The 24,982-nt window shown below is 49.4% G+C and overlaps 2 protein-coding genes across 2 annotated transcripts in view; both read right to left on the reverse strand.

Annotated features, from left to right (window-relative positions):
* The window catches only part of FNDC1 (fibronectin type III domain containing 1), a 74,952-nt gene extending 60,285 nt beyond the window's left edge, over window positions 1–14,667 (reverse strand). The window contains exon 1 of the mRNA XM_069786914.1: window positions 14,446–14,667. Within this exon, the coding sequence (XP_069643015.1) occupies window positions 14,446–14,533 (88 nt within the window). The 5' untranslated portion in view covers window positions 14,534–14,667. The remainder of the gene's footprint in view (window positions 1–14,445) is intronic.
* The window catches only part of MRPL18 (mitochondrial ribosomal protein L18), a 643,474-nt gene that overhangs the window by 299,205 nt on the left and 319,287 nt on the right, over window positions 1–24,982 (reverse strand). The gene's annotated exons all lie outside the window — the stretch shown is intronic.

Raw genomic sequence — 24,982 nt, forward strand, 5'->3', positions numbered from 1 at the left:
CCATTGAAGAGAAGTCGTGGACACCACAGAAGAGAAACCTGCCACACGGTGCTGAATCCTTGGAAGCCACGTCTCTCCTGGGACACCCCTGACTTCCACCTGCACGCGTGCACCATCCTTACGCACTTCTCACAGCCGCCTCTACAAAGCCCAGGGCCTTTAACTGCATCGGCCCCAGATGCACAGTTTAAACAACGTTAAAGCAGCCCGTTGGTATCACAAGAGGTAACGCTTTCCTTCGTGGCGAGAAAGTGGCTTTAAGCCCACCACATCGCTGTCTCTGAGTGCAGGAGGAGAAGGTAGGAGAAGAAAGGATCCCCTGAGAGATTCCCGAGGCAGCAGGATCCCCCTGAGCGACTCCACGGCTCCTTGGGCAGACCCAAGGGCACACACGTGTGGGTATATCTGCCTGCATGGGCAGGATCCATCCGTCACTGGTGTCCAGGGCAAACCCATGGGTTTCAACAGGCCCTTCCAGCGCAAGCTCCTGGAAAGCACGGCTCCCCTTTGCCCTCCGGTGTCCCAGTCTGCTGCTCATCCCCCAAACAGTTCAAAGGCTGTCGGGGGTGCGGGGCTACTGGAAGGCACAACAACAGCAAAAAAGGCACCAACACAAAGCTTGTGCCAGGATGGATATTATCCCTCTTGTAAAATATATGGATTCCCAAGCTGAGAGCTGCCACTTCTGAGCCATAATCTGTACGTGTGTTTCTACGAGAAAGAATTGACCCCTGGTACAAATGCACATGGTAAAACCCACCATGGTGGTAGGAAGAAATGAGATCATCTGCTAGCACTGCTCCGTTTATCTGAAATTTCTGATGGTTTCATAAAAACATGGAATAAGACAAAAAAATTGCTCAGACCGACTTAATCTCAGTGGCTTTCTCATATTCTGTGAAGCTGCTGCCAAGGGAAAGCTTTCTTTAGAGACTTCCACACAAGGGAACATACACAGAGCTTTAAGTTGAAGATGCAACCAGCCACAGCTGCTGCTTCTCCAAGCACAGCTGATGCCCACACAGGTATGGCGAGACAGGAAGGGTAACCCAGCTGGGCATGACCACAAGGCCACAGACACCCTTCTTTCCAGCACTGACACCAGCATGGAGCTTGCATGATGCCGCTCTGCCCCATCTGGACGTTGGACCTGGGTCTGGGAGTCACTGCATTGCAGCCTACCCATGTTTATTCTCACCCCTGTACGGATGGCTTGCAGATGAACCAGCCTATTCCCCTCTAGGTGGGCCTCAGAGGATGCCCAAAGGCAAGGTAGTTAAAAAAAAAAAAAAAGAGAGTATTGTTTCTAGGCTGTCATGCATCCCCTCCACCGCTGCTCCCCTCCCCGCGTCCCAGCAGCCCGAGCTAGCTTTGAAGTGGGTTGGCAGGGGACACAAGTCAGAGCCAAAGCATGTGCTCCTGTGAGCCAACCTCTGTCCTGCTTCCTGCAGGCATGGCCATAGATCTCCAAGGAGGAAAACACACCTACTAAAATTGCACTGCTCATTAGGAGGCTAACTAAACCGTGGCGGCATCTTTATGCTGTGCACCTGGATTACTTCTTATGAACCTAAATCTTCACTCCATTGCTCTGCTTTCAAGTTAGTGCAATCTCATTAAAATCAGTGGCACGTTACAGAGGCAGTCAAGTGAAGAATAGGGCCCTGCTCGTTCAAAGGCTGAAGAAAATACTGTGCGTAATTATCCTGATGGGAGATATGGACTAAGCTTATGGAAAGTCACAGCAGGCAGTGCAGTTCTCTTTCTGCACCAGCTTTCACTCCAACCTCATCAAGAAGTGGTTACCCACATCCATAAAGCACAAAGCTTTATATGCTTAGTTCATATTATTCACTTTATCTGTGAATTGTATTTTTAATGAAATACTCCTATTCAAACACATAATTTCCTTCCAAACCTCATGCAACTCTTGGCTGCTGGGATGTTTTATGGCAGATCGTCAAAGCAGGAGACAAATGCTAACCTTCTCTGTACTGTCGGGTTGTGGGGGGGAACTGACAACTCTCAGCCACCTTCACATTCACATCCCCACTCTACAGAGCCTCTGAAAAACCCATTCATCTTGGGCACTTTAACACCCACCAAATGGATTACATCAGTCATTTGTGGAAACAGTGACAAGTGTTAACCAAGCCACAATTAGCCAAAAACTCATGTCTTCAACTGCTCTTTAGATACCTGGGATTTTGAAAATCCCAGAAACTGTGATTTTCACACACAGAAGAAAAAAAAAAAAAGAAAAAGGAAAAGGAAAAAAGGGTCAGTGAGACATTTCTGAAGCAAAGATTAGCTTTGGATCCAAGTGTTGGCAAGCTAGATGGCGTGGCTCTGCTTTTGGTTCATTCCTTTATGCATATCACAGACTTCACCAAATCATCCTCCTTAAGGGCTCTGGATTACTTGTATGTGGGGGGTGTTGGTTTACACCTCTCTCCAAAACCACCTCAATATATTTAAACCTGCTCCCTTACCCTGTAAAGTAGCACAGATTTTTTAATCTACTAGAGATTCACATATTTATGTAAAGTCTTTCCATTCCATCTCTAGTTGAAGTGCACATTCAACTTTCCACTAGAAACTGCCAAAAATGCCTGAGACTCACAAAGTCAGCGTGTAGGAATTCAAGCTTCATCATGTATTGAAGGAAAAAAAAAGTTAAAACTCTCCATTTTTATTTTACATTGCAAACCTTTCATAAATCAGAAAAGTTTGAGAGATTCCCAAAGTACAGGTTTGCTAAGAACAAAACGCTGGCTCAACATTAGTCTCTGCTCTTTCATTAGCAGCTCTCAGAGATTAAGTTTCTTTACAGAGATTGGAAAAAAAAGTCCTAAAATAACACAGTCTTTGCTTCTTCTTCTTCATGAAAAACGCAAATAAAAAACACTAAAACATTATTTATCTACCTGTAATATAAACGTGTTCACAATTCATGTCTTGAAATAACACCAGCCCTGATTCTTCTAAATAACTTTATTCCACATTACTTATTGTAAAAGATCTTCCAAAAAGTACACCCATAGCTTTGTACCCTGGAAAGGGAAGCTGGCAGCACACACTCCAAGTCTCCCAAAGTGCAAAACTCCTAGGTACTAGATAAAACACATGCCAAGGAAATGGCCAGAATAGTATTATCACTATTCTTAGGAGCTCTGCACTAGGTTGGGCTCAGATAAGAAATGGATAGGCACAGATCTTCATTACTGATAAATGACCTTCTTATTTCATTTCATTTTCAAATAGCAAACTTCTGCAGTCATATTCAAAGCGATGCCTTCATGCAAAGCCCTGGGTTGTGTTACACATTATAACTAGTCCTATCATAGCTGAGCAGACATGACCGAGGCAAATGGCAGCAGCCGCTTGCAATCACCACATCAGTTTACACATCACAGTCTGTCAACTACTAGCTGGGATGGTCAGCAAAGATTTTACCCAATTAATGCCCTTGAAAAGCAGCTGAACGTATTGAAAAGATGCACTCACAGCTCTGCAGGTTTGTAAAAGAGAATCCATGCCATCTTCCTTGATTTAGCCCAGGGATATCTAGAACTGAAAATACAAATATCTACAAAGCAGCTGACGGTTTGGCCCCCAAAGTTGAGGTGCAAAACTTGCGGCTTCTCCCCATGCAGCACAGAGCATCCCTGACCAGTGGGATATACAGCAAGAGGGACATCTGGGGAAGAAAATCAACCCTTCAAGTCAACAAACTCTCTGCAAAAATAAGGAGAGCAAGTCTCAAGAAGGACCATGACAGACTTCCAGAGTCTTTAACATGCCATAGCTAGCAGCCTGCCAGAACCATACATCACCAATGTGCATGGACTCATATTTTGTGTTATTCATGTATCCTTGTTTGAACACCCAAAGTGGGAGATTTGGAAGGAGGGGTGGAGTGAAAGGATGTACGGTACACTCTCTGACTGCTGCTAGGTGATGCTCTGACACTGAGCTGGCACTGGTGCAGTTCAGAGGAATGAAGCTTTCAAATACCAAAACACCCATTTGGCATTGCCCGCTTTGCTTGTGAGCTCTGAACATCCCATCACCAACAGTCCCTGTAATGAGCTCCTGCTGAAAACCAACCCTTACTTCTATGACAATAACATATGGCCGCTACTAGCAAGGCAAAGAAATTTGCACTGCTTTACAAGTAGCTTAAGCAACTCGCTACTGTCTTCTGGGTTGGCCATCTGCTACCGTTCAGTAGCACAAACATTTTGTTAAAGCATCAAAGCTTCCTGAAACACAATGATTTCCTTCCACAGAAAGGGGCCCCAAATTGCTCAAAAGCTTCTACAGACATTTCAAAGTTTCACTGTTTGCCTTCTCAGTTTTTACAGGGACTGCTTGTAGTGATAATGAAATTAAAAAAAAAAATATATATATTTTTACAGCACAAACAGCTTAAAATATATATTTGCAAGAGGCTCTCTTGCTGAAAAAGCCAAATGGTTCCTTTCTCATTGCCAAAAACCTTGCAAACCCTATGGCTAATTTTATGGAGGCTCTTATGTTTGGCTTCATAGGGTCTGCTTCTGCCACCCTTAACTGCAATTATTAGCAGCTTGTTCTGCAAGGCTCTGGTCTTAAGAAAAAAATTGTTTCCCCCCAAGGGAAGCAACAGGTAGAATGGTGGAAACATGCTAAAAATAATCCCCCCTCTCTTCAGGCACACCATCTTCTTCCAGAAACATCCATACTAACTCATCAGTTACTCTGATGCTTACCCCACCAGACCCTGGGGTCCAACATTATCTGAGCTCTCACTTCAGCTCTCTCCACTGGGCTGACATCCTTCCTCTCTCCCTGCTGGTGCTAGGAAAAAAAAACCAAACTTGTTTTTTGTTATATTTCCTTCTCCCTGCCCTCTGCTGACACATAGATGGATGGTTCCTTCCCTCCATTCCCACACCAGCCTTCCTGCACAGCTGCCTCTGCCCTGTGCTAGCACAACGTGGGACAGCTGGCTTGCCACCACCACAAGGAAAGACCTAAGCCAGTACAAAGCCATTCTCTTTTAACTTTTCTGAAGTGGTGGTCTGAAATCTATTTCCAGCCCTCCAAGGTTTTAACACTCATTCCCATTCCCCTGTCGCATCATTAGCTGCAGGTTTCCAGCCCGACCTGCACAGCGTGGTACCAAACATGACCAGAACCCCACAATGTCTCACACCACTCATCATCCCTCCCCAAGGGTAATTTAAATAAACTGTTTTAGCAGAGGAGAGAAGCGAGTGTGTTTGCAGAGGTGTCTGGCCCTCAGCAATCGGCACTTCCAAGGGCATGACACGTCCTGCACTGGGGACTGAACTGCTGGGAGGGCGGCTGAGGAGCACGTATGGTCCAAGACATGTCATGGCAACAAACAGGTATTACCTTGCACTCAGCAACTGAAACCCAGCAGCTCTGCCCCTGACCAAGAAGGGCTTTCATGAAGACGCATGCAGTGCCTGCTGAGCGGTCGGTCCCCTGGCACCAATTTAAGCATGCACTCGTGTTCTTGGAGGACCAGCTTGACTTATGGTAGCCATTAAGAGTGAAGAGCAGGAACTCGGTGCCCTGGCACAGCAATCATCACATTGCAAACAAAAAAGTACATTACTATACACATCTGACAAGAAAATTTGGCTTGCTAATACTGCTGTCTAAGGTTTAGACTTTCTAGGTTTTCAATACAGTTGCTGTGCCATCACAGAAGAGCTTATTTTTCTGTTTAATTTCATTTTCTGTGGGCTTTGTTTCTTTGGGAATAAAGCAATTTCTTCTGTGTCTGCAAGCACCAGATACTTCAAGGGATGGATGCCATTCAGAACCTTCTTGGTGGGTCATCGTGGTAGGAAAAGATATTCAGGTCTTTACAGCCATGCGCTCCAAGGGCAGCTCTTCCCCTCTCCTCTGCTTACATACAGCTTTGGGCCTGAGACTCAGGAGAAGGGCTCCAGCATCACCAAAGCTGCCCTAAGATCCTACAACATAGCAAGCATCTAGATCGATAGTAAATAATTTCAATCGCAAAACAAACAAGTTAAGGAACACAGAGATCAATAAAAAGCAGGAATTAAAAACCACTTTCTAAACAGTCCCAAGCAGACTCTGAAGTTCACTGACTGGAATAAATGGAAAGCTGGCATACTCCACATTTTCAGGCTTTCCACACCTGTGCTCACTGTCTCTTTCACCAGAGAAACGTCACCTGATCACCCAGCCAAATTTATCCTCAAGCACCAATCTGTGGTGCAGCTGGATTAACATCCCCAGACTGGAGGGGCAGACACCAAGGCACATCACTTTGCAGGTTCGATCCAGCAAAATAGCATGCATGTACTTCCTTCACCAGTGTCCAGTGATTTCAGGGAGTACCACCACACACAGCAGATAAGCGTGTATTTAAGCGTATCACAAATCACAGCCCAATACACAATAGACAAGAGGGAGTCTACAGCAGGGACGACATCAGAACCCATGTCCTGAGTCTCGGGGGGAACTTGAGCCCACGCACCCCTGTCCACCTCAGGGGACAGTCAGCTCACTGCTTTGCAGGGATGCTATGTGCGATGACAGTACAAAACAAACAGTCTCTTACTGAGGTTTGATAAAACCCTGCAGAGATACCACTGAGCATCTCACAAAAGATTTCAGTCATTACTTCTTGTTTCAAAAGCTTCAAGTAGAAGAGAACAGCGGCTTAGATTGGGCAGTTCTCCAGCACCACAGTGTGGGAAAAAACATTCAATTCATTTTTAAAACAGGGCCAATGGAGCCCAGAAAAGGTGAGATGTCACTTGAAAAGTTTGTCCCGGACCTATGAACGTAACCAGGTCTTGTGATCGCCAGCCCGCCTCCCCAATAATAAGACCTCAGACACTTACCAAATATGTATATTAAAAATATAGGCAACCTGAAATCAGGCTGAAGTCTCAGTCCAGCCGAGCCAGATGGAGCCTTTCCATCACTGCCATTCACTCTTAAATTGTTCATAATACATTTACTTTGGGAGACCAGAAACGTCAAACCGACAGCACAGGGAGGAGAGAAGGCGACGCGAAGCTCAGCTGACGCAGACGGTAAGGCTGCGAACAAATAACCCACAGCACCCACTCCTGCAAAGTCCGGCAAGCCTTCTGCCAAGTCCCTGGACCGCTGTTGGCTTCATGCTGCTACAGCCTCTCCATGCGTGAGCTGCGGGGCCATCTGCAAAGCATACGATGCTAAAGACCACACAATTATGTCACCAAACTCGGCATGGCTTCAAAAGGTGATGAAAGGGAAAGGCATTCAGATTACGTGAAAGTGCAGCTCAACTGTTCATGCAGGGATGGATTCTGATGCTGTTAGGTATTTCAGTGGGGCTGCCATGTGAAGCAAGACACTACCAAGCAGGAATAACAGCATCTAAATCCAGCCCTCCAACTATCTGGCCGCAGCCTTCATGCTGCGATGCTCTGGCCCAAGGACCTCAGCAGCACAGGCAAAACTAAATGCTGTCTTCCCAAGGCTGAAAACACGAAGCCCGGCTACGTCTGCTACAGGAGAGCAGAGACCAGAGGGCAAACGCCCAGGGCTCGCTGCTTCTGATGCTGCCGGAGGGGCAGCAGGGGTGGGCATGGGGTCCTGCTCCCACGCTCCCCTCCTTCGGCAGTGGGAGCATCTGGGGAGTCTGCGAGGGCTGGCCAGGTGGGTGGCAGGGCTCGGGCTGGGAGCTGGGTGTTGTGAGCCACCAGCCACGGCAGAATGGTTTGCCAGTCACATCTGCTGCTTGCTGTTGCGGGAGTTTTAAGGTAAACTCAGTAGTTGTTGCCCGTTACCAAGTAAAGCCCTTCCCACGGTGTACGCCCTTCCAAGGATGCCACTCTGAGAGGAGGGATAAAGCACTTCATTGCAGAGTACCACAACTAATTATATTGTCTATTCAATTTCTCTTATTTTGGTCTTCTTTTTAGAGATGAGGAAAAACTAACATTGCAGCTCCAGCAGTTCTGCACTTTCTCCCCAAAAAAAGTTTCAGCCAAAATATTGCAGCCAACTATAGAGTAAACATGATGACAAATAACCATTTGAAGAGTTGCCTCTTATTTTACAGCAGATGTATATATTAAGAACAACCGACTCCGCCAGTGGAAAAACAATCAGTTTAATGCCAGAGAAATACAACAGTCGGAAAGATTTGCTGGAACTGGGACCATTGCAAGATGCCCAAGAGGACTTGATGACTGAGTAATAGTGAAACAGCTGCACTGGAACAATGAAATATGAACACACTCCACAGTCCTCAAAGAGTAATTTACTCTGTTTAATGAAGAGCTGATTTGATGATCAAGTTACTCACTGAAGAGGGGTGATTTAAAACACACACTTCTCCAGATTGTTTTCTAATACGTACATAGTTAAATTTGGATGTACCTTTTAGGTTTTCTTCCAGGGCGAGAAGCAGCTTGGACCGCCTTCCTTGTAACAGGATTTCAGTATTTCATCTGATGCAACTAACAATATTACCTCTGTTTAGGAAAAGCTCTCTGTTTAGAGCACGCAGCTTCTACATGACTTGGGTCTTTCTTCCACCTTTCCTTGTTTCTCCACTCGTTGGGGCTATTTGCTTTAAGTATAGACCAACTCTGCCAAATGCAAGCACCTACACCGAAATGGAGTCACAGGCGCAGACTGATTTCAGCACGGGGTGTGACACAGCCAGGGTACGCACCCCGACCTGGCACGCGGGAAGAGCTCCTGCGTCCCACAGCACAGATGTAATTTGTGAAGGGCTAACAGCGGGCCAGGGGTTATGCGTTCGATGAGAGTGAGGCAGGGTGACTGCTGCTCAGGAAGTGTATGATAGAACCTACACAGATTTTAACCGTCCTGAAAACGCTGTGATTGGTACAAAACACGCTGAAGCTTGAACATACATTTGCAGAAACTCTGAGGGGCAGAGGAAGAGAGAAGACCTTACATTACATCCCAGAGAGCAGTCCCAGGGAACCAGGGAGGAGGAATCAGCGTCTGCAGAGCTATGCGCGCCAGAAACCCAGAAGCCACGTGCCTTAGGGGGGCAGGACACAGGACGAGAGGTCTGGAGAGAGGTGGGTACCAGGATCTGCTCCAGGATGAAGGAGGCAGAGGGAGCTCAGCAGCCTGTACAGGTCTTGCTGGGGACCACAGGCACAGGAGCTCTCAGCACAACCTCCCACCTCCCCAGGCAAGACAAGACCATGCAATGAAGGGGCTGCCGTGTAAACAGTTTGATGTTGCTCTTGTTAACTCTGCTACCAGTATAGTAGTTAAGCACTCAACCGTGTGGTCTGCCATAGAAAAAGCTCCTTTTCATTACAAGCTTGTCTAAAGTTTAGAGGAACCAGGGAAACCTGACACTTTCCAGGTGCTTGTATGCCCCCAAAGGAAATGAATCCAACTACAGAGGTGCTGCAGGCAAATGCTGCTGGTGCCTGCAAGTAGGAATAAATGCAAGAGCTAGGATCAGAGCATCAGGAGTCCATCTCGCCAGGTACAGAGTCAGGGCAAAATCCCCTCGCTCGTCTAAATGCCTCTTTGGTAAGAGGCAGGCAGCACAGATGCAGACTAAACCATACCGTCCCTCTAAATCCCTAGACATCCAGGGTGTGGAGGAACGCTTAGAAACGTGTGTCCCGAGACTCAGAGAACAGACAGCAAAGCAAAAGATCTCAGCAGTTCTTTTTTTTTTAAATCTTGTGCTTTTTAAGCCACTGTCTTGATCTTGGCAGTGCTTATTTTGGCACTGCAGTTTGTGAACATTCGACACACACTGTAGGTTTTGCAGCCAACAGCACAGCAGAATAAGCGGCAGTATAGCAAACACGTATAAGAAAATATAAACGTGATTTCAAAGGCTTTATACTGGGTCACGCATAGCAAAGGATCTTCCAGACGACCTCCCATTTCTTCAAGAGACCCATCACTCCTCTATTGCCCTGAAAACGTAAGCCATACCACTCCTCAGAGGCTGTGGTGTCAGTGCAAACATAGCCTCAATGCAAGTTCTCAGCCCACATGGAAGCAGAATACTTGGGCTCCTCATGAGCCAGAGGGAAAGGATCTCCCCAGCTTCAAGATCTGCTGCTCCCCTCTGGATTTCACTGCCTCACAACCCAGCGGTTCATCCCTCCCTCCCGTGCTGGGCAGGGGTATGGGCTGCAGAGGCGAAGCAATCTCTCATCTTGGGGAATAAGGAAAACACTCATAGTTCCACGCAAATAAAATTTCAACTGCGCTCAAGGAATAAAAGCAATCCTGTAGTGCAACACACCAGTGAAACCGTTGCTGCTTCACGGGGCCGTAAAACAGAAAAGACGAGTGGCGATTTGGGGATGAGAAAGGCACAACAGGGAGTGCTTGTACCTGCCTGAGGGATCAGCGCAGCGTCTGCAGGGCTGGGACTGCCCTCTCAAGGCTGCACAAGAGTGCAGTACGCTTGCGACTTCAGGGAGAAAAGAGCAGCACAGAGCTTCCCGAGACGAAGGCACATCGATGTCTACGCCATTCCGTCTGGAGAAGTGAGCACTTCACCTGCTTAGTGCGTTAGCTGTCTACAGGAGGCATAGCTAAACATCTGTGCTCCCTCCTTCCCCCCAGCAGAAATCACACGAGCAACAAGTGGTAAATGTTCCCGTGATACATGCATGCACCTAGTTATGGACAGTTCGCTTGGGCAGGTGAGGGGGGAGTTAAGGAATACTAATTTATGAAGACAGGTAACTCCAGTTAAACAAGCTCCTAACATCTCAAAACTAAAAAGAAAAAAAAAGGTACCAGTTTGGCTGCAGGTTTTTGAATATTTGGGATCACGCTCAGACTACTAAACACAGGCTCACTCTGGAGGTCTTTGGTCAGGAAAGGTTCCTGGTTATACCTGAGCTGCAGCAGTGTAAATTTGAGAGACCCAATACCTGATGCCAGCACATCCCAATGCCACCTTAGCCACACACCGGAGCACTTCCCCAGTGATGGAGAGAGCTGGGTGACACAGCTTCTCCCTGGAGAAACCATGGGTCCAGGTCCTGGACACGCAGCAGAAACTGAGCCTGCTGAAAATACCGCTTCGCTTCATTGAACTGAAGACAACAGAGCACCTGCAGATAGCTACACACAACTTAGTGCAGACATGAAGTCCGGCCTCAGTTATCTTGAGACTCAGAAGGCACTTTTCCCATTTCAGTGTCCTGCATGAGAAATATCAGTGACACTTGAGCACTGAGTGTGTCTGAGGAAGGAGCTGTATTTTTAGGGCATATGAATGCCCACTCAACACACTGGATCATACAGACAAGATCCCATTCCCTCTGCTGGCAGAGAGAAGCATACCACATCTTTGTTCTGCTGCACAATCTCCTCAGACCCCCTCTATTTTCTTTCTGTATAGATCAGCTTCTGAAAGCATCTTCTTAACCACATGTGCAGCCAGCCTCAATGCATGTGCTGTCTGAAGAGCTGGAATTACAGACTTGGACGGCACAAGGGCTTTCATACCTCTGACACACCCAGAGGCTGGTACAGAGCTATACAGTTAAGACCATTACAGCATTGTCCTACATAACTGAGAAGATACATTCCTTAGAGCTAAATGAAGTGGAAAATTCCCTTGGAGACCCTTCTGCTTTCTCTGTTATGTCACACAGTCTAGACAAGGAGGGAAAATGAGTTAGTGCTGCTGTCAGAAAGGCTCTCGCTGTGAGCACAGCCTCTTCTGCTGGGTTCTGTTTGGGTTCCTTCCCAAATTTCTTCCACCAGCCACAGGTGGTGCTTGAATATTGTTTGTATAAAAGCAACCAAGGAGGGTTTCTACAGGAGGACTGCCTTCCGCCGCCAGTATCCATCCTTCCACACACGGGTTCTGGCAGCAAGCAACAAAAACCTCTCTTGGCAATACACAAATGGGATCTGCCCCTAGGCTGGCTCTAGCACAACGCTCTTCTCTTACGCTTCCTTGGCCTGAGAGGCTGCCCACAGCAATCCCGGGCAGACGTTCCATTTTGATAAAGAGAAGCACCATCAATGACAGCACCAGCCCAATGCCAGACCCTCACTGGGAAAAAAATCTTTTCTTTCTTTCCCTGGACAAAAATTGAAGGACTCTTTCATTTCCTTTGTCGGAGCCCCTCTGCTGAGCCAAGGCAGCCTCGCCGTCTCCCAGACACGGCACTTGGGCAAAGGCTCCAAAGTGCAGAGTGAGTTTGGGACACGTCACCTGGACAGACTGTGTGCTGGAAAGGCGAGGAGGAAAGGAGGATGGGAAGGGACCATTTCAAACACAGCTAGAAGATGAGAAAGCAGGGTCAAGGGCAGCAAAGGCACTCAGCAATAGCTTTTACCCCCCCTGAGAAAGGACTCCAGCACCCACCAGCCCTCCTGCCTGAGACTGCACTTGTTCAGGGCACAGTCCGGGTTCAGTGGCTTATAAACTACTCTCTAGACAGGAGAAGGAAAGTGGTGCCCACCCAGCGTGGCCAGCATACCACCAGGGACAAGGAGCACACATGCAGCCCACACCCAGTCCTGTAGAGCTGCTCTGGGGTTAAGAGCACAGCGTTCCCACTCCAGCAGGTTTTGGTGCGCTCCAGAGGTCCGTAGCTGGGAAGCACGCAGAGCTCTGCGCAGCGCTATGCCAAGACATTTGGGTTTGTTCAGAAATTGGCGTGGTTTTACAGCACATTGGTGTGGGACTGCGAACGAAGAAAAGCTGCATGGATGTTACATCCAAAATTTTCAGTGAAGTTGCAGACTCCCGTAGAATCACTTTAGACATTACACAGTCAGAGAAGCAAAAGCCTGCCTGTGCTCAACAGCTAGCACTTTTCCTCAGAGGCTGTGACATTTCCGATGGATGATGCCCATGCCACCAGCACACAAACTCCCCTGCTCCCTTCCCTCCTTCCCCTCTCACTTGCCAGCAGGCAGCCCCAGGGCCAGCAGATGCAGTTCCCCCTCCATTTCCCACTGCCACAGAGGAGCGCTACTACAAATCCACTTCCAGGAGAGTGATCCCAGGCTTAACCTGGACAGGCACAGCACGTCATGGGAAAAGAGACAGCAGTGGATACACGGGTACCTGCCAGCACAGCTGCTCTGCCCTCAGCCTCCTTCAAAAACCCACCCCGCCGCTACTCTGCGACCATGCACCCTGCGAGCCACGCACCTTCGGCAGCCCACGAAGAGAGAGAGGCCTGCACAGGGTCTTCAGACCAGGCTCAGAGATCTTTTCCTTGCTCCAGGTTAAGCAGATCTTTCCAGTTTGTTTAGCTGCACACTAAAACTCACCAGGAGCTGCGGGTGACGTTAGGTCCCGGGCTCTCCTGCCCAGCCCAGAGCTGCTGGGGGGGGAGATACCACCGTCCTTGGCTGGCTGCTCTGCAACTACAGGCTGGAAATGAGACAGCCACCGCATCCAGAGCCAGGCAGCAGGTGTCCCCATACCGTCCCGGCCGATGTAACCTCAGCAGTTAAAATCTGGTGCTGGAGTGCCTCCGTATGTCCCTCTATACCCTGCCTCTAGCCGTGCTCTGGTGCAAAGACCTCGTGGGCACAAGCTGAGACAGATTCGGGGCTCAGCATCGCCTGCGGTGCAAACAGTGCGGCAGGGGCTGCAGTTCACGTACGCTGTGACTTACACGCGGGGAAGGACGAGGAAGATCTGCCACCCTCCACCCCACCTCCAGAGCAGTTTTAACCAGAGGCTGAGAGCCCGGGGAGTCCCGACAGCAGCCCCAGCCTCGCCCAGGCTGAGCCAGGGTCCGATCCACAGGGCTCCGGCGGTGGGAATGAAGAAAAGAGGGATCTCGCCTGACTTTCCGGGGAGATGCTCAGCACGGGAGCTGCCCGCTGTCAACGCCGTTAACCGCGCAAGCGGGGCTCTCCCGGCGAGCCCAGACGGGACGAAGGGACCGGCACCCGGTGCCAGCGGGAATAAGGCACCCACGGGCTAAAGGCAAGAGGGGAGCAGCCCTCCGTTTGACCGGGAGCATCCTTGCGGGCTGCAGCCCCGCGCCCCGGAGCTGCCGCAAGCGCAGCCGAGCCGCAGCGGGCTGAGCTGCGGGGAGGAGGGAGGGGTGTCCCGGTCTCCGAGAGCCGCGGGGGTCCCCCAGACCCTCAGTGCCGGGGCTCGCCCGGCTTTGCAGCCCCCCCCCCCCCCCCCCTCCGCTCGGGTCCCCCTCCCCTGCCTGGGGGGGGCAGCTCGCCCCGGAGGCACCGGCACAAACCCGGGGCAGCAGCAGGTGCCTCAGCCGCGGCGCCGGCGCACGGGAGGCGGCCCGGCTCGGCTCGGCTCGGCTCGGGCATCCCCCCGCGATGCCGCCGCGGCAGCGGGGCGCGGGGGCCGTCGGCGACACGCGTGGGCCAGCGGAGGCTCAGCCCCGCGCCCGCAGAGCCGGAGGTGCCGCCGGGCTGCCTTACCTGGTGCGGCGGCGGGCAGCAGGGCGGCGAGGAGCAGCAGGGCGGCCCAGGGCCGCGGCGGGCCGCGGGGGGCGGCGGGCCCTGCCATGGGGCCGGGGGCCGCGGGGCGCGGGCGGCGGGAGCGGCGGCGGGCGGGGGGCGTGGGGGGGGGGGGGGGCGCGGAGCTGCCGCCCGCCCGGCGTCCGTCTCCGCGGGGCTGCCCCGCTCCGTCCTGCGCGCCCCGCCGTCTCCTCCTCCCGGGCTGCCGGGAGACTGCAGCGGGGCGGCCCCGCGGAGGCGGGCGGGCCGCCGGCCCTCCGCCCCCCCCACCCCCCCGGTACCCGCCGCCCGCCCCGGTCCAGCCGCCCCGCCCCGGGCCGTCGGTCCCGGGAGCATCTCACCTGGCTCCTTCGGCAGACTTCGCCCCGGGGCGACGCCGAGCCCCGCGCCCCCCGTCCCTCGGCCACCCGCCGGAGTTTCGGGCGGCCCACGCGTGTTACACGCGCCGCGCGCTCCCTGTGGTCGCGTCCCCTGTGGCACTGAGCCCTCGCGGCCGGGGTGGGGGGTTCAGCCCCGGGCGGGCGCAGGCAGGCACGGCTCGCCCACCCACCGCCCTTCTCCCACGCACGGGGCGGGTGCCCGTCCCTCCCACCTGCACCCCAGCTCCTGCCCACGCGTCCCGGCTTCGGCTGGGACGGCGATAATTGCCTTTTTGTACCCGGCACAGCGCTACGTCTCGGCTTCAGTATGAGAAGACCGTCGATAACGCACTGCGTTTTTCAGTTGTCGCGAAGTCGTGTTTATCCCAAGTCAAGGATTTTCCAGCTTCTCATGCCCAGCCAGCGAGAAGGCTGGAGGGGCACAAGAAGTTGGGAGGGGACACAGCCAGGGCAGCTGACCCAAACTGGCCAAAGGGGTATTCCACACTGTGCGATGTCATGCCCAGTATTGTAAACTGGGGGGAGCTGGCCAGGAGGGGCAGATCACTGCACAGGAAATAACTGGGCATTGGTCAGTGGGTGGTAAGCAATTGCATTGTGCATCACTTGTTTTGGATATTCCAATTCTTTTTTTATTATTGTTGCCATTTTATTGTTATTATCATTATTATTTTCTTTCTTTCTGTCCTATTGTACTGTCTTTATCTTTACCCAGGAGTTTTACTTTTTTTTCTTTCAATTCTCTCCCCCATCCCACTGGGGGGGGGCTAGTGAGCGAGCAGCTGCACACTGCTTAGTTGCTGGCTGGGGTTAAACCATGACAGTCTTTTTTGGCACCCGACGTGGGGCTCAAAGGGTTGAGATAACGACAGATCTGACTGGAATGCATTAGAACAAGTTTGATATAAGCATTCATTATATTGGTTCAATAGTCCCTGCTGGCAATGTTGATTTATTTGCTCTCAAAGTTGGTGTGCTTGTTAAAGTTGCATTTTGTAATACCTTACTTGCAGTATATGCTGCCTGTCGTGCTGTTTATCACCTGTGGGAACTGGGCTAAAGTTATGTTGTTGTACTTCGTAACACTGGCTTATGATACGATAGAATTGCTGATCATGAAACTAATCTAGTATTTGTACTCAGCATTGCCGTCACCTCTGTACTGCGGGAGCCATCTACCAGAAACTATTAATAATTACACCTTTTACCTTTTCTCCTCGGAGAGCCAATCCACGGAGGAGACACCTCCCTTCATCTTCCCCTTCTCCTCCAGACGAAGTCCAATGCACACAACACACATGGTGGAAGTTTGTATGGAATGCACCACCATCGTATGCCAACCCATTGGCAGTACTGACCTGGAAAAGACGAAAAGGCACTGATGATCAATGAAATGGCTCACCAGCTCTGGCAATACAAAGAAAATCTCTCTTCCTCCCTATAAGCCTGAGACTCAGCTGTGGAAAAAACGTGCAGAGTCCAAAAACTGATCGAAAATTCATCTCAGCGATTAGGAGTGAGCGTTCCTCTGCTCAAAAGAGAATATAGAAGGTACACACCACAAGGTGCCCTGTGGTTTTACCTGTGTGGCCACAGAAGGGACATGAGGAAGTGGGATGGAAAATCTACCTCAGTCCTAGATGCATGGGTACGTGAGTTGTGAGGAAAAACCACCACAAAAGGGGATTCTTCCAGGAAAAATGCTGCTCCAGTTTCCAGACGGAGTAGAAGGGCTGATCTTACTTCTGATACTCTTGAAGGGACTTGTAAGTCATTTTTACAAGAAGTGAGTAATAAATATTCTGTCCAGGATTAGAAGGGCCCTGCCTCCAGCCAGGCGGAGGAAAGGGATAACCGGGTCTATTGGACTGTGTGGATTCGATGGCCTGGCACGTCAGACCCACAGGAGTACAAGGCTCTAGTAGACACCGGTGCGCAGTGTACTCTAATGCCATCAAGTTGTAAAGGGGCAGAACTCATTCGTATTGCTGGTGTGACAGGGGGATCCCAACAGCTAACTGTACTGGAGGCTGAAGTAAGTGTAACTGGGAATGGGTGGCAGAAACACCCCATTGTGACTGGTCCAGAGGCTCCATGCGTCCTTGGCATAGACTACCTAGAGAGGGTATTTTAAGGACCCAAAGGGGTATCGGTGGGCTTTTGGTATAGCTGCCTTGCAGACGGAGGGAATTAAACAGCTGTCTACGCTGCCTGGTCTCTCTCAAAACCCTTCAGTTGCGGGGTTGCTGAGGGTTGAAGAACAACAAATGCCAATTGCTACCACAATGGTGCACTGGCGGCAATATCACACCAACCGAGACTCCCTGATTCCCACCCATAAGTTGATTCACCAACCGGAGAGCCAAGGAGTCATCAGCAAAACTCGCTCACACTTTAACAGTTCCATATGGCCAGTGCGAAAGCCTGATGGGGAATGGAGACTAACAGTTGACTATCGTGGCCTGAATGAAGTCACGCCACCGCTGAGTGCTGCCGTGACGGACATGCTAGAACTTCAATACGAACTAGAGTCAAAGGCAGCGAAGTGGTACGCCACAGCTTACATTGCTAATGCATTTTTCTCAATCCCTCTGGCACCAGAGTGCGAGCCACAGTTTGCTTTTACTTGGAGGGGTATCCAGTACACCCGGAATTGACTGCCCCAAGGGTGGAAACACAGCCCCACCATTTGCTATGGACTAATCCAGACTGCACTGGAGGAGGGTGAAGCTCCAGAACACCTGCAATACATTGATGAAATCATCTTATGGGGCAACACAGCAGAAGTTTTTAAGAAAGGGAAGAAAATAATCCAAAACCTTCTGAAAGCTGGTTCTGCCATAAAACAAAGTAAGGTCAAGGGACCTGGACAGGAGATCCGGTTTTTAGGAATAAAATGGAAAGATCGACGTCATCAGATCCCAATGGACATGATCAACAAAATAGCAGCTATGTCTCCTCCGACGAATAAAAAGGAAACATAGGCCTTCTTAGGTGTCGTGGGTTTTTGGTGAATGCATATTCCAAATTACAGACCTCTCTCAATCTCCACAGCACCTTGTAGCGCTTTGTCTCCCTTCCCCTGTCTCTTGTTCCATCAGAGCCTCCCTTCTTTCTTTGCTACACAGCACTCCTTTATCCTTCTCTCTGCCATCGAGGGTGTCTCCGTTCGGTTCCTCTCTCAGTCATCTGTAGTTTGCCTAGATACCCTCCTGAGACTCCAAGGCCCTCACTGCGTCTCCAAGCCTTCTTTTCTCACCCTGCCCCCTCCTAATTCCTCTACTCTCTATAACAATGTCTTCTGAGTCCTTCCTTGTACTCCACAGCACTCTTGTAGCACTTCAGCTTCCTTTCAATTTTATTTTGTTGTGCTCTTCAGAGCGCTCTTATCTTACTCTTCGCCATTTAAGATGCCTCCGTTCAGACCCCAACCCCCTGACCATCTGTACTTTGTCACAAGCCCCTTCAGAGTTCCTCATTGTTATCTCCGAGGCTGCTTTGGTCTCTCAGGCCCCCTCGGGACTCCTCTGCTGCCTTTGCCAAGCTCTCACGAGACATCCCCTATGCCCTAGAGCCCCGTTTTAGCTCGAGAGGACACTTTGCACCCCTCTTTTCTCCTCAGAACCCTTCCTGAGTCTGCATCCATTACCCCAGTCGGTCTTTCTGTCCTCTCATCCATTTGGTGTGCCTCTGTAGGGTCCCAGTCCCTTGAGAACATCTGTACTTTGTTCAATTCCCTTGCGAGCTCATTGCATCCTTAAGCCTTCTTTGGTTTCTCTGGCCCCTTCAGGACCTCTCTAATCCCTGTGACAATGCCTCTTGTTCTGTCAGAACCTTTTCCAAAGCCATCTTTGTCCCCCAGAGCAGTCTTTTTGTTTTCTGTCTTATATTAAGTTTCCGTTTGGTATCTGGTACCCCGAAAATGTCTATAGTCAGCTCAGATCTCCTCTTGGGTTTTTCAGAGGAGGTGATAGCCTTCATCTATTTTTATTGACACATCTCCCATGGTGTTTTTTGTTTTGTTGTGCAATTTATTTTTCTTCTAGCTACTTCGGTGTTAATTAGGCTGCTTCATACAGTTTCTGATACATTTCTTGTAGTTCCATGGGTTTTTGGTGTTTTCTCTGGGACTCATCTAGTTCTTTTAAGGGAGTCAGTCGGAGAGACCATCAAGGGGACTGAATCGCTGGCACTTTACCATAAATAATTTACTTTTCAAGCAGAGATATTTTGAGAAGGGATTCTTATGGGATCCAATTCTGCTTTGTCATTCAGTCCTATCCAGAAGGTAGTTCTGGTAGAAGTTAGGTGGGATGTACAGTCTTGCTAGAAATGAAGCATAGCCCCATAGCATTTTGGGTTTTTTACAGGAACTAAAGCACATCATTTTTGATAACAATATTACTATTGCATTTCATGAACTACTTTCTCACATAGCTTAGTAGGACATCTATCTTTTTCTACCTACACCCCAGAAAAATTAAGTTTAATTCCTTACCCGGTCACATCACCAATGCAATAGATGTAGCCATAGTACAAGAGCAGGTATCGTCGTTTCCAGTCAGGGTCGCTTTCTCTGTTCAGTGCTTCACAGGCTGAAAATCGGGGGTGGATGAGGACATTCCTGCTGCTCCTCCAGCCATCTTAACACCTTGTGGTGGTTCTCCCTGCCCCTTTCCCAGGTGGTTGTGGGAAGGGGGTGGGCAGGACCCGGGCTGTGTGAGCCACAGTCTCTGCTCAGGGAGCTCAGGCTGTTCCTGGGGTGCTCTGGTGCTGGTGCTCAGCCATCCCTGCAGTCCTCTGCAGCTTTTGAGTTTGCTCGGCTGTTTGGGCAGAAGTGTTTTGCAGTTTAGAGAAATGGAGGTGTCTGTTTGAGGTAAGAGCTTCAGCACTGGTCAAGGTTCAGCAGCATGTATAGTAGAAAGTATGCTTGTATGCAGCTTCTTTTTTTTTCAGGGGTTTTTTTTTCAGGGCTTTTGTATTGAGTGTTCAGGGGTGGAAAGGTGGTTTGATAGTATGCTTTTTTTTTTATGCTAGGTGCATTGCATTTTCCTGGAATTCCTGACTTTATTGAAGATGGAACCTTGTTTTTTTCACCAGTTTTGCTGGATACTGTGTAAGTTGCTGATACCGTCTCTCTTAACAGGAATGATGGTGAGATTATCTAGCAGGGGTTAGGGTGAGCATTCTGTATGCATCTGTATATAGTTTTAGCATTTCTCAAGAAAGCAGCAGGGTCGTAAGGCACAGTGTCCTTCAGGGTATAGGACAGCTCATCACCCTTCCTGATTGCCCAGAATGTGCCATGTTGTCCCTAGGACCTTTGCAGCTTTTGGCAGGCCCCTCAGAGATGATAAGTGTCAGGACTTCAGTTCTCTTTGGTTTTGCAGGCACCTTGCAGGCTGCCTTTGGACTTGGATGAGTGTTTGAGGGAGCCAGGGCAGTAGCGAGGAAGAGCACAGGGATGGTGATTTCTCGCAAGTGCCATGGTAGCTTTCTGTCTTTTGGTATCTTAGGTGCCACAAGTGATGACAACTGCAGTGTCTGATGCCAGAATCTGTGCAGAGCAGGGGAGCAGAAAGCCACGTTGCTTTTGAGGAGGAGGGTGTTGTGGAAGAGGTCTGTGTCAACTGACATGATGCTTACTTCTGGCACTGTTTTTTTGCAGATGAAGAGGATCCTGGCAACTGCAGGTGTATGCCTGTTAGCTGATGTGGTTTTTGTTGAGGGTGGATTCAGATCCCCAGCCCTCTGGAAGCAAAGCTGAGGGACCAGAGACTGCTGCCCTACAGTGTGTAATTTTGACTTCAGTTGGAAAGAGACTTTCCAAAATGGAAATCTTTCTCATTTGAAGAAGTTGCATTTTCATGAACTTCCTATCAGAGCGCTTCTTAAGAGATGATGTTCTTGGCAGTAGAAGTCATCAGCAACAAGACTCTTCACTCCTTAAAAAAAAAAACAAAACAAGAAAAAAATCAATTTCCTTCTGAAGACCCAAGCACAGTATGTCTTCCTTAAGTTAATGGCATCACTGGCCTTTGGGTTCTCAGTTGTAACAGTTGAGATACCATGAAAACGTGTTCAGTACAGCCAGAAGCATTAGCACATCTGCCAGTCCCTTTTGGGAGCCTGAGGTATTGTAGCACTGGGGATTCGATTCCCCCCCTTACCCTCCTACCCAAAGTAAAACTATATGGGGGAAATCTCTTATCTTGCTGATTTTTCTATCACAAATGAAACTTTAAAAACAAAAGTTAAAATTGTATAACTTACAAATTGTCTTGCATTGCTTAAACTGTAACTGCCAAATAGCTATAGCCTATAATTCATTAGGTGTACTTAAGCAGTTCGGTATTTGTTCTACATCTTTAGAAAGAGAGGCAACCAAATGTTACGAGGCTTTTCCCAGATATTTTGGTGGTGTGCTTGTGCCCCCCAGTGCAGGTTTGCCTGCTGGTCGTTAAGCACAGTGATGGTACGGGGCCAGCCCTGTGTCGGGAGGCTCCTGCTCTGTCTCCAGTGGGTGCCTGGTGGGGAGAGTGTGGGGCCAAGGAGGAGGAGGTTTGTGCCCTGGGGAGTTGGTCCCAGTGTGGGAGTGGAGGGGGAACAGCAGAGACAAGAGACATGGCACCATCCCCTGGCACAATTCCCCTCTGTGGGGCAGCCGGTGCAGATTATCTGGTGTGGGTCAGTTATGCAGCGTGGATTATCTGTTGCAGGTTATCCCAGGTGAGTTACCTGCTGGAGATTACCTGGGTGGCCACCCTGGTGTAGGACAACCCCACATGGGTTTTTTTCCACGTGGGATTTTTCCGTGTGCCCATGGATCTGCCCCCACTTGCCTACTTCTGGGGGACCAGCACAGAGCTGGCTCTGAAGTCTCAGGCTACACCTCTGCTGCTGGATGTACCTGCTCCAGGGATTCCAGCTTCACTCACTGCTCCAGCCTTCCCACCCAAGCTGCTCAGACCCCCTTGCCCACAGAAGCACACTGGTGGTGTCCCTGCTGCTAACAGTGGGCACGCGGTCTCCTTTGGATGTTACACATGGGTGTGTTTTGTCAATCTGGTGTCTGAAATGAGGGGAAGACAGTATTAACTGGTGAGCTGAATGGGATTTTTATAGCAAAATGCTGTGGGCTGGTGATGTTACGATGCGATAGTGTTGGAGGGCTCTGTGCGGCATGGGGAGCCGAACCTGGTGCCCGCTCATCCACACTGGGTATGGGGCAGCCCCCTGCAGAACTGTGTCTGGGTTTTGTTTCGGAGCAAGGTGATCACTGCACCCCAGTCGGGAGTCTGGGAGTGGGCTGAGATTTAAGCAGCCATGGGCAAGGTGGGGACCGTAGCCTAGCACTGAAGCAGGGAGACAAATTATGCGGTGGCATACGCACGGCATGACAAGCAGAGGGAGCTGGTCCCAGCCCTTAGCTGTGGGGGGTCTCCAGAAAACTGCCTTTCACTACTCCTGGAATATTTCCTCCTAGAACCTGACTGCTAGAGCCTGGGAGAGGCTTTTAAAAACAAAGCAGCATATTAAAAAGAAGGAATCTCTAGATGACAGGGTTTCAGATAGCTCATGGTAAGGCACATCTGTAATACCACATGGTCAATATATTGCTGCCTGTTGCAGCCTGTTGGCTTTGCATTGAAATGACCAACATTGGTAACTTTGTCCTCTTCTTGCTTTTCACTGTTCCCATCATGTCTCTGAATGCTGCCCTGAGCAGCACTGCTACCTTGTCCCCCTTTGGCTTCGATTCTCCCCTTCCTGAGCATCCTCCTCAAGGATGGGGGCTGCAGTGCAATAGTGGCAGTCATGCAGTGGGGTATTGAGCTTAGCTAGCCTTGTACATTAAATGCCACCTGAGCCTTGAGTGCAGATTTTAAAGGCCTTTTCTGGATTACGAATCAAGGACTGACTTGAACACTGACTAGTTAAAGACATACACAATTCTCACCTGGGGCAGCAGCTGTTCCTGAGGTAAGGTAAACTGCACTAGCAAGACATGGCTGCTAGGGGAAAAAAAAAAAAACCCACCCAAACGAGAGATCTGAATATTTGGGTCAAAAGTTTTAGCAAATAAACCTGGGTAAAGATCTATTAGAGTCTGGGATCTCAGCATCAGAGAAATCCAAATCCTGCCTAAAATCTGTATCAAGAGCCTTTCCGCATGAGGAAGGCCCTGTTGGACATGGTGCTTTTTGGGAATTGCAGCGGATGTAGGTACTGGAAAAAAGTGGCTGCTCCAGTACTCCTTGACAGGGATGTCTGAGCTTGTCCTCAGGAGCAAATGGTACCTGGCAAGGCAGGAGGCACAGCACCTGCATGCCCCTCCAGCACCCACATGCCCCCCAGCCCCCAGCTGGTCATGGGTGGCAGAGGCAAGGCAGAGGACCCTCCATGGGAGCTGACATTGCTCAGCAGGCTCAAGCCCACCTGGTGCTTTTTAAATAATAGCTCTGAATAAGGAAAACCACTGCACTTTCCACCTGGAAGGAAAATGGTATATAGATATACTGGAAAGGGTGAATCTTTGCAGAGTTCACAAATCTGGAAGCGTTTACATTTCCCTCAGTTGTTTCTTGCCGGCTCACCCGGTGCAAGTGCATCCAGGGGAGAAAAGAGCATTGAATATCCAGGAGTGCAGCCATCTGCCTGGATGAAACTACCCACCCTGCTCACCTGTACGTGCTGTACAGCCTTGGAGGTTTTTCATTTAAAAGACAGAATTCCACTGAGAATGTGAATTACTCAGGAATCAACCAGGATGCCATGTTTCAATGAACATGGACTTGTTCCTATGGTAATGTGGAGTTTGTTTTTTTGCAGGAAAGGCATTTTCTGTAATTAGCCCAGCTGACGTTAGTGTAACATCTAAGATTAAATTATAGCCAAAACCAAGACAAGGGATATTTGAGACGGTTGATACTTTCTCTCCTGTTTGTGCAAATGCTTCTTTCTCAAGCCACTTGAGGCCAGACAAATAATCACTGTACACTGGCGAATCCCTGAGAAGAGAAGAGGTAGCATGCCAGCAGCTTGCTTTCTGCATTTCTAAAAAAATCATTGGAGCAGGTCCTCAGCTGGCACAATCTAGCAGAGCTTCTTGCCTCATCTCCTTTCATCCTCTTTTGAGCTCTGCTAATTATACCAGCTACCGAAACAGCTTTTGCATTTGGCAAACAAACTTACTCACTCTTGACTTGTAGAATGTTTGTCATTAATGCAAATGAAAGATAGCTGTAGCCTCTGGGGTAGAAATGGTAATCCCACCAGTTTGTAGAGACAGGGTTATAAATAGAAGAGACAGACAGAGGCATGCAAAAAGAATTTTAGTAAGCCGAGTTGCCCAGATATTTGTAAGCAACCTCAAGGGTTCTGTACAGAGAGTTTCTCTCCTCTACAATCCGGAGCACTGGCTGCAGCTCTCTTGGACATAAGCAAGCAGGAGTTGGCCCCAGCATCACTACAGGTATGGATGTGGCAGCATGGGCTACAGTACGGGCATGGTTCAGCAGCTAAAGCCACATCTGCTGTGATGAGTGTCTCAGCGAGCTAGCTTCCACACAAGCTGCAATCACAGCTTTGGAGGCAAATGAAAACATAGCAGCCTTTCACTGAATTCCAGCGACATTTGCTTTATTCATGCACAAGGAAGTAGGACTGTTGCATTAAACACTGCTAAAAGAGTTTCTGACCACTTCTTCCAATGGCATTCATTGTTCAGCAAATTATTTGAGACCCTTGTTCTGTAAACTTTTGGCATCTGTTTAACATTAAATCTGCACAAAGTGCAAGGATTATTTATATGCATAAGCCTAAGCATCTATTTTACTTCAAGTTGAACAGAAACAGTTTTAAGCATGTTAATTATGTAGTGCTTTTGAGTTGAAGTCTACAGTTCTGTTGGAGGCCACTAACGGAGAGAAAAAGAGGCTGAAAGAGAGGAGGAAATGCCTGCCAGCCATGTAAAACTCGTACAAGCACCTGGTAACCACCCCTCTTCCTTGCAGGTTGTCCTCCTTCAGCGCAAGCATATGCATAGGTTGGCAGAAGCACAGATAGCTGCATCACATAAAATAAATGCTCTTTTTTTAAGAAGATGACAAGGTAGA

Source organism: Haliaeetus albicilla, chromosome 7 (assembly GCF_947461875.1).
Source record: "Haliaeetus albicilla chromosome 7, bHalAlb1.1, whole genome shotgun sequence".
In the NCBI taxonomy this organism is placed as follows: Eukaryota; Metazoa; Chordata; class Aves; order Accipitriformes; family Accipitridae; genus Haliaeetus; species Haliaeetus albicilla.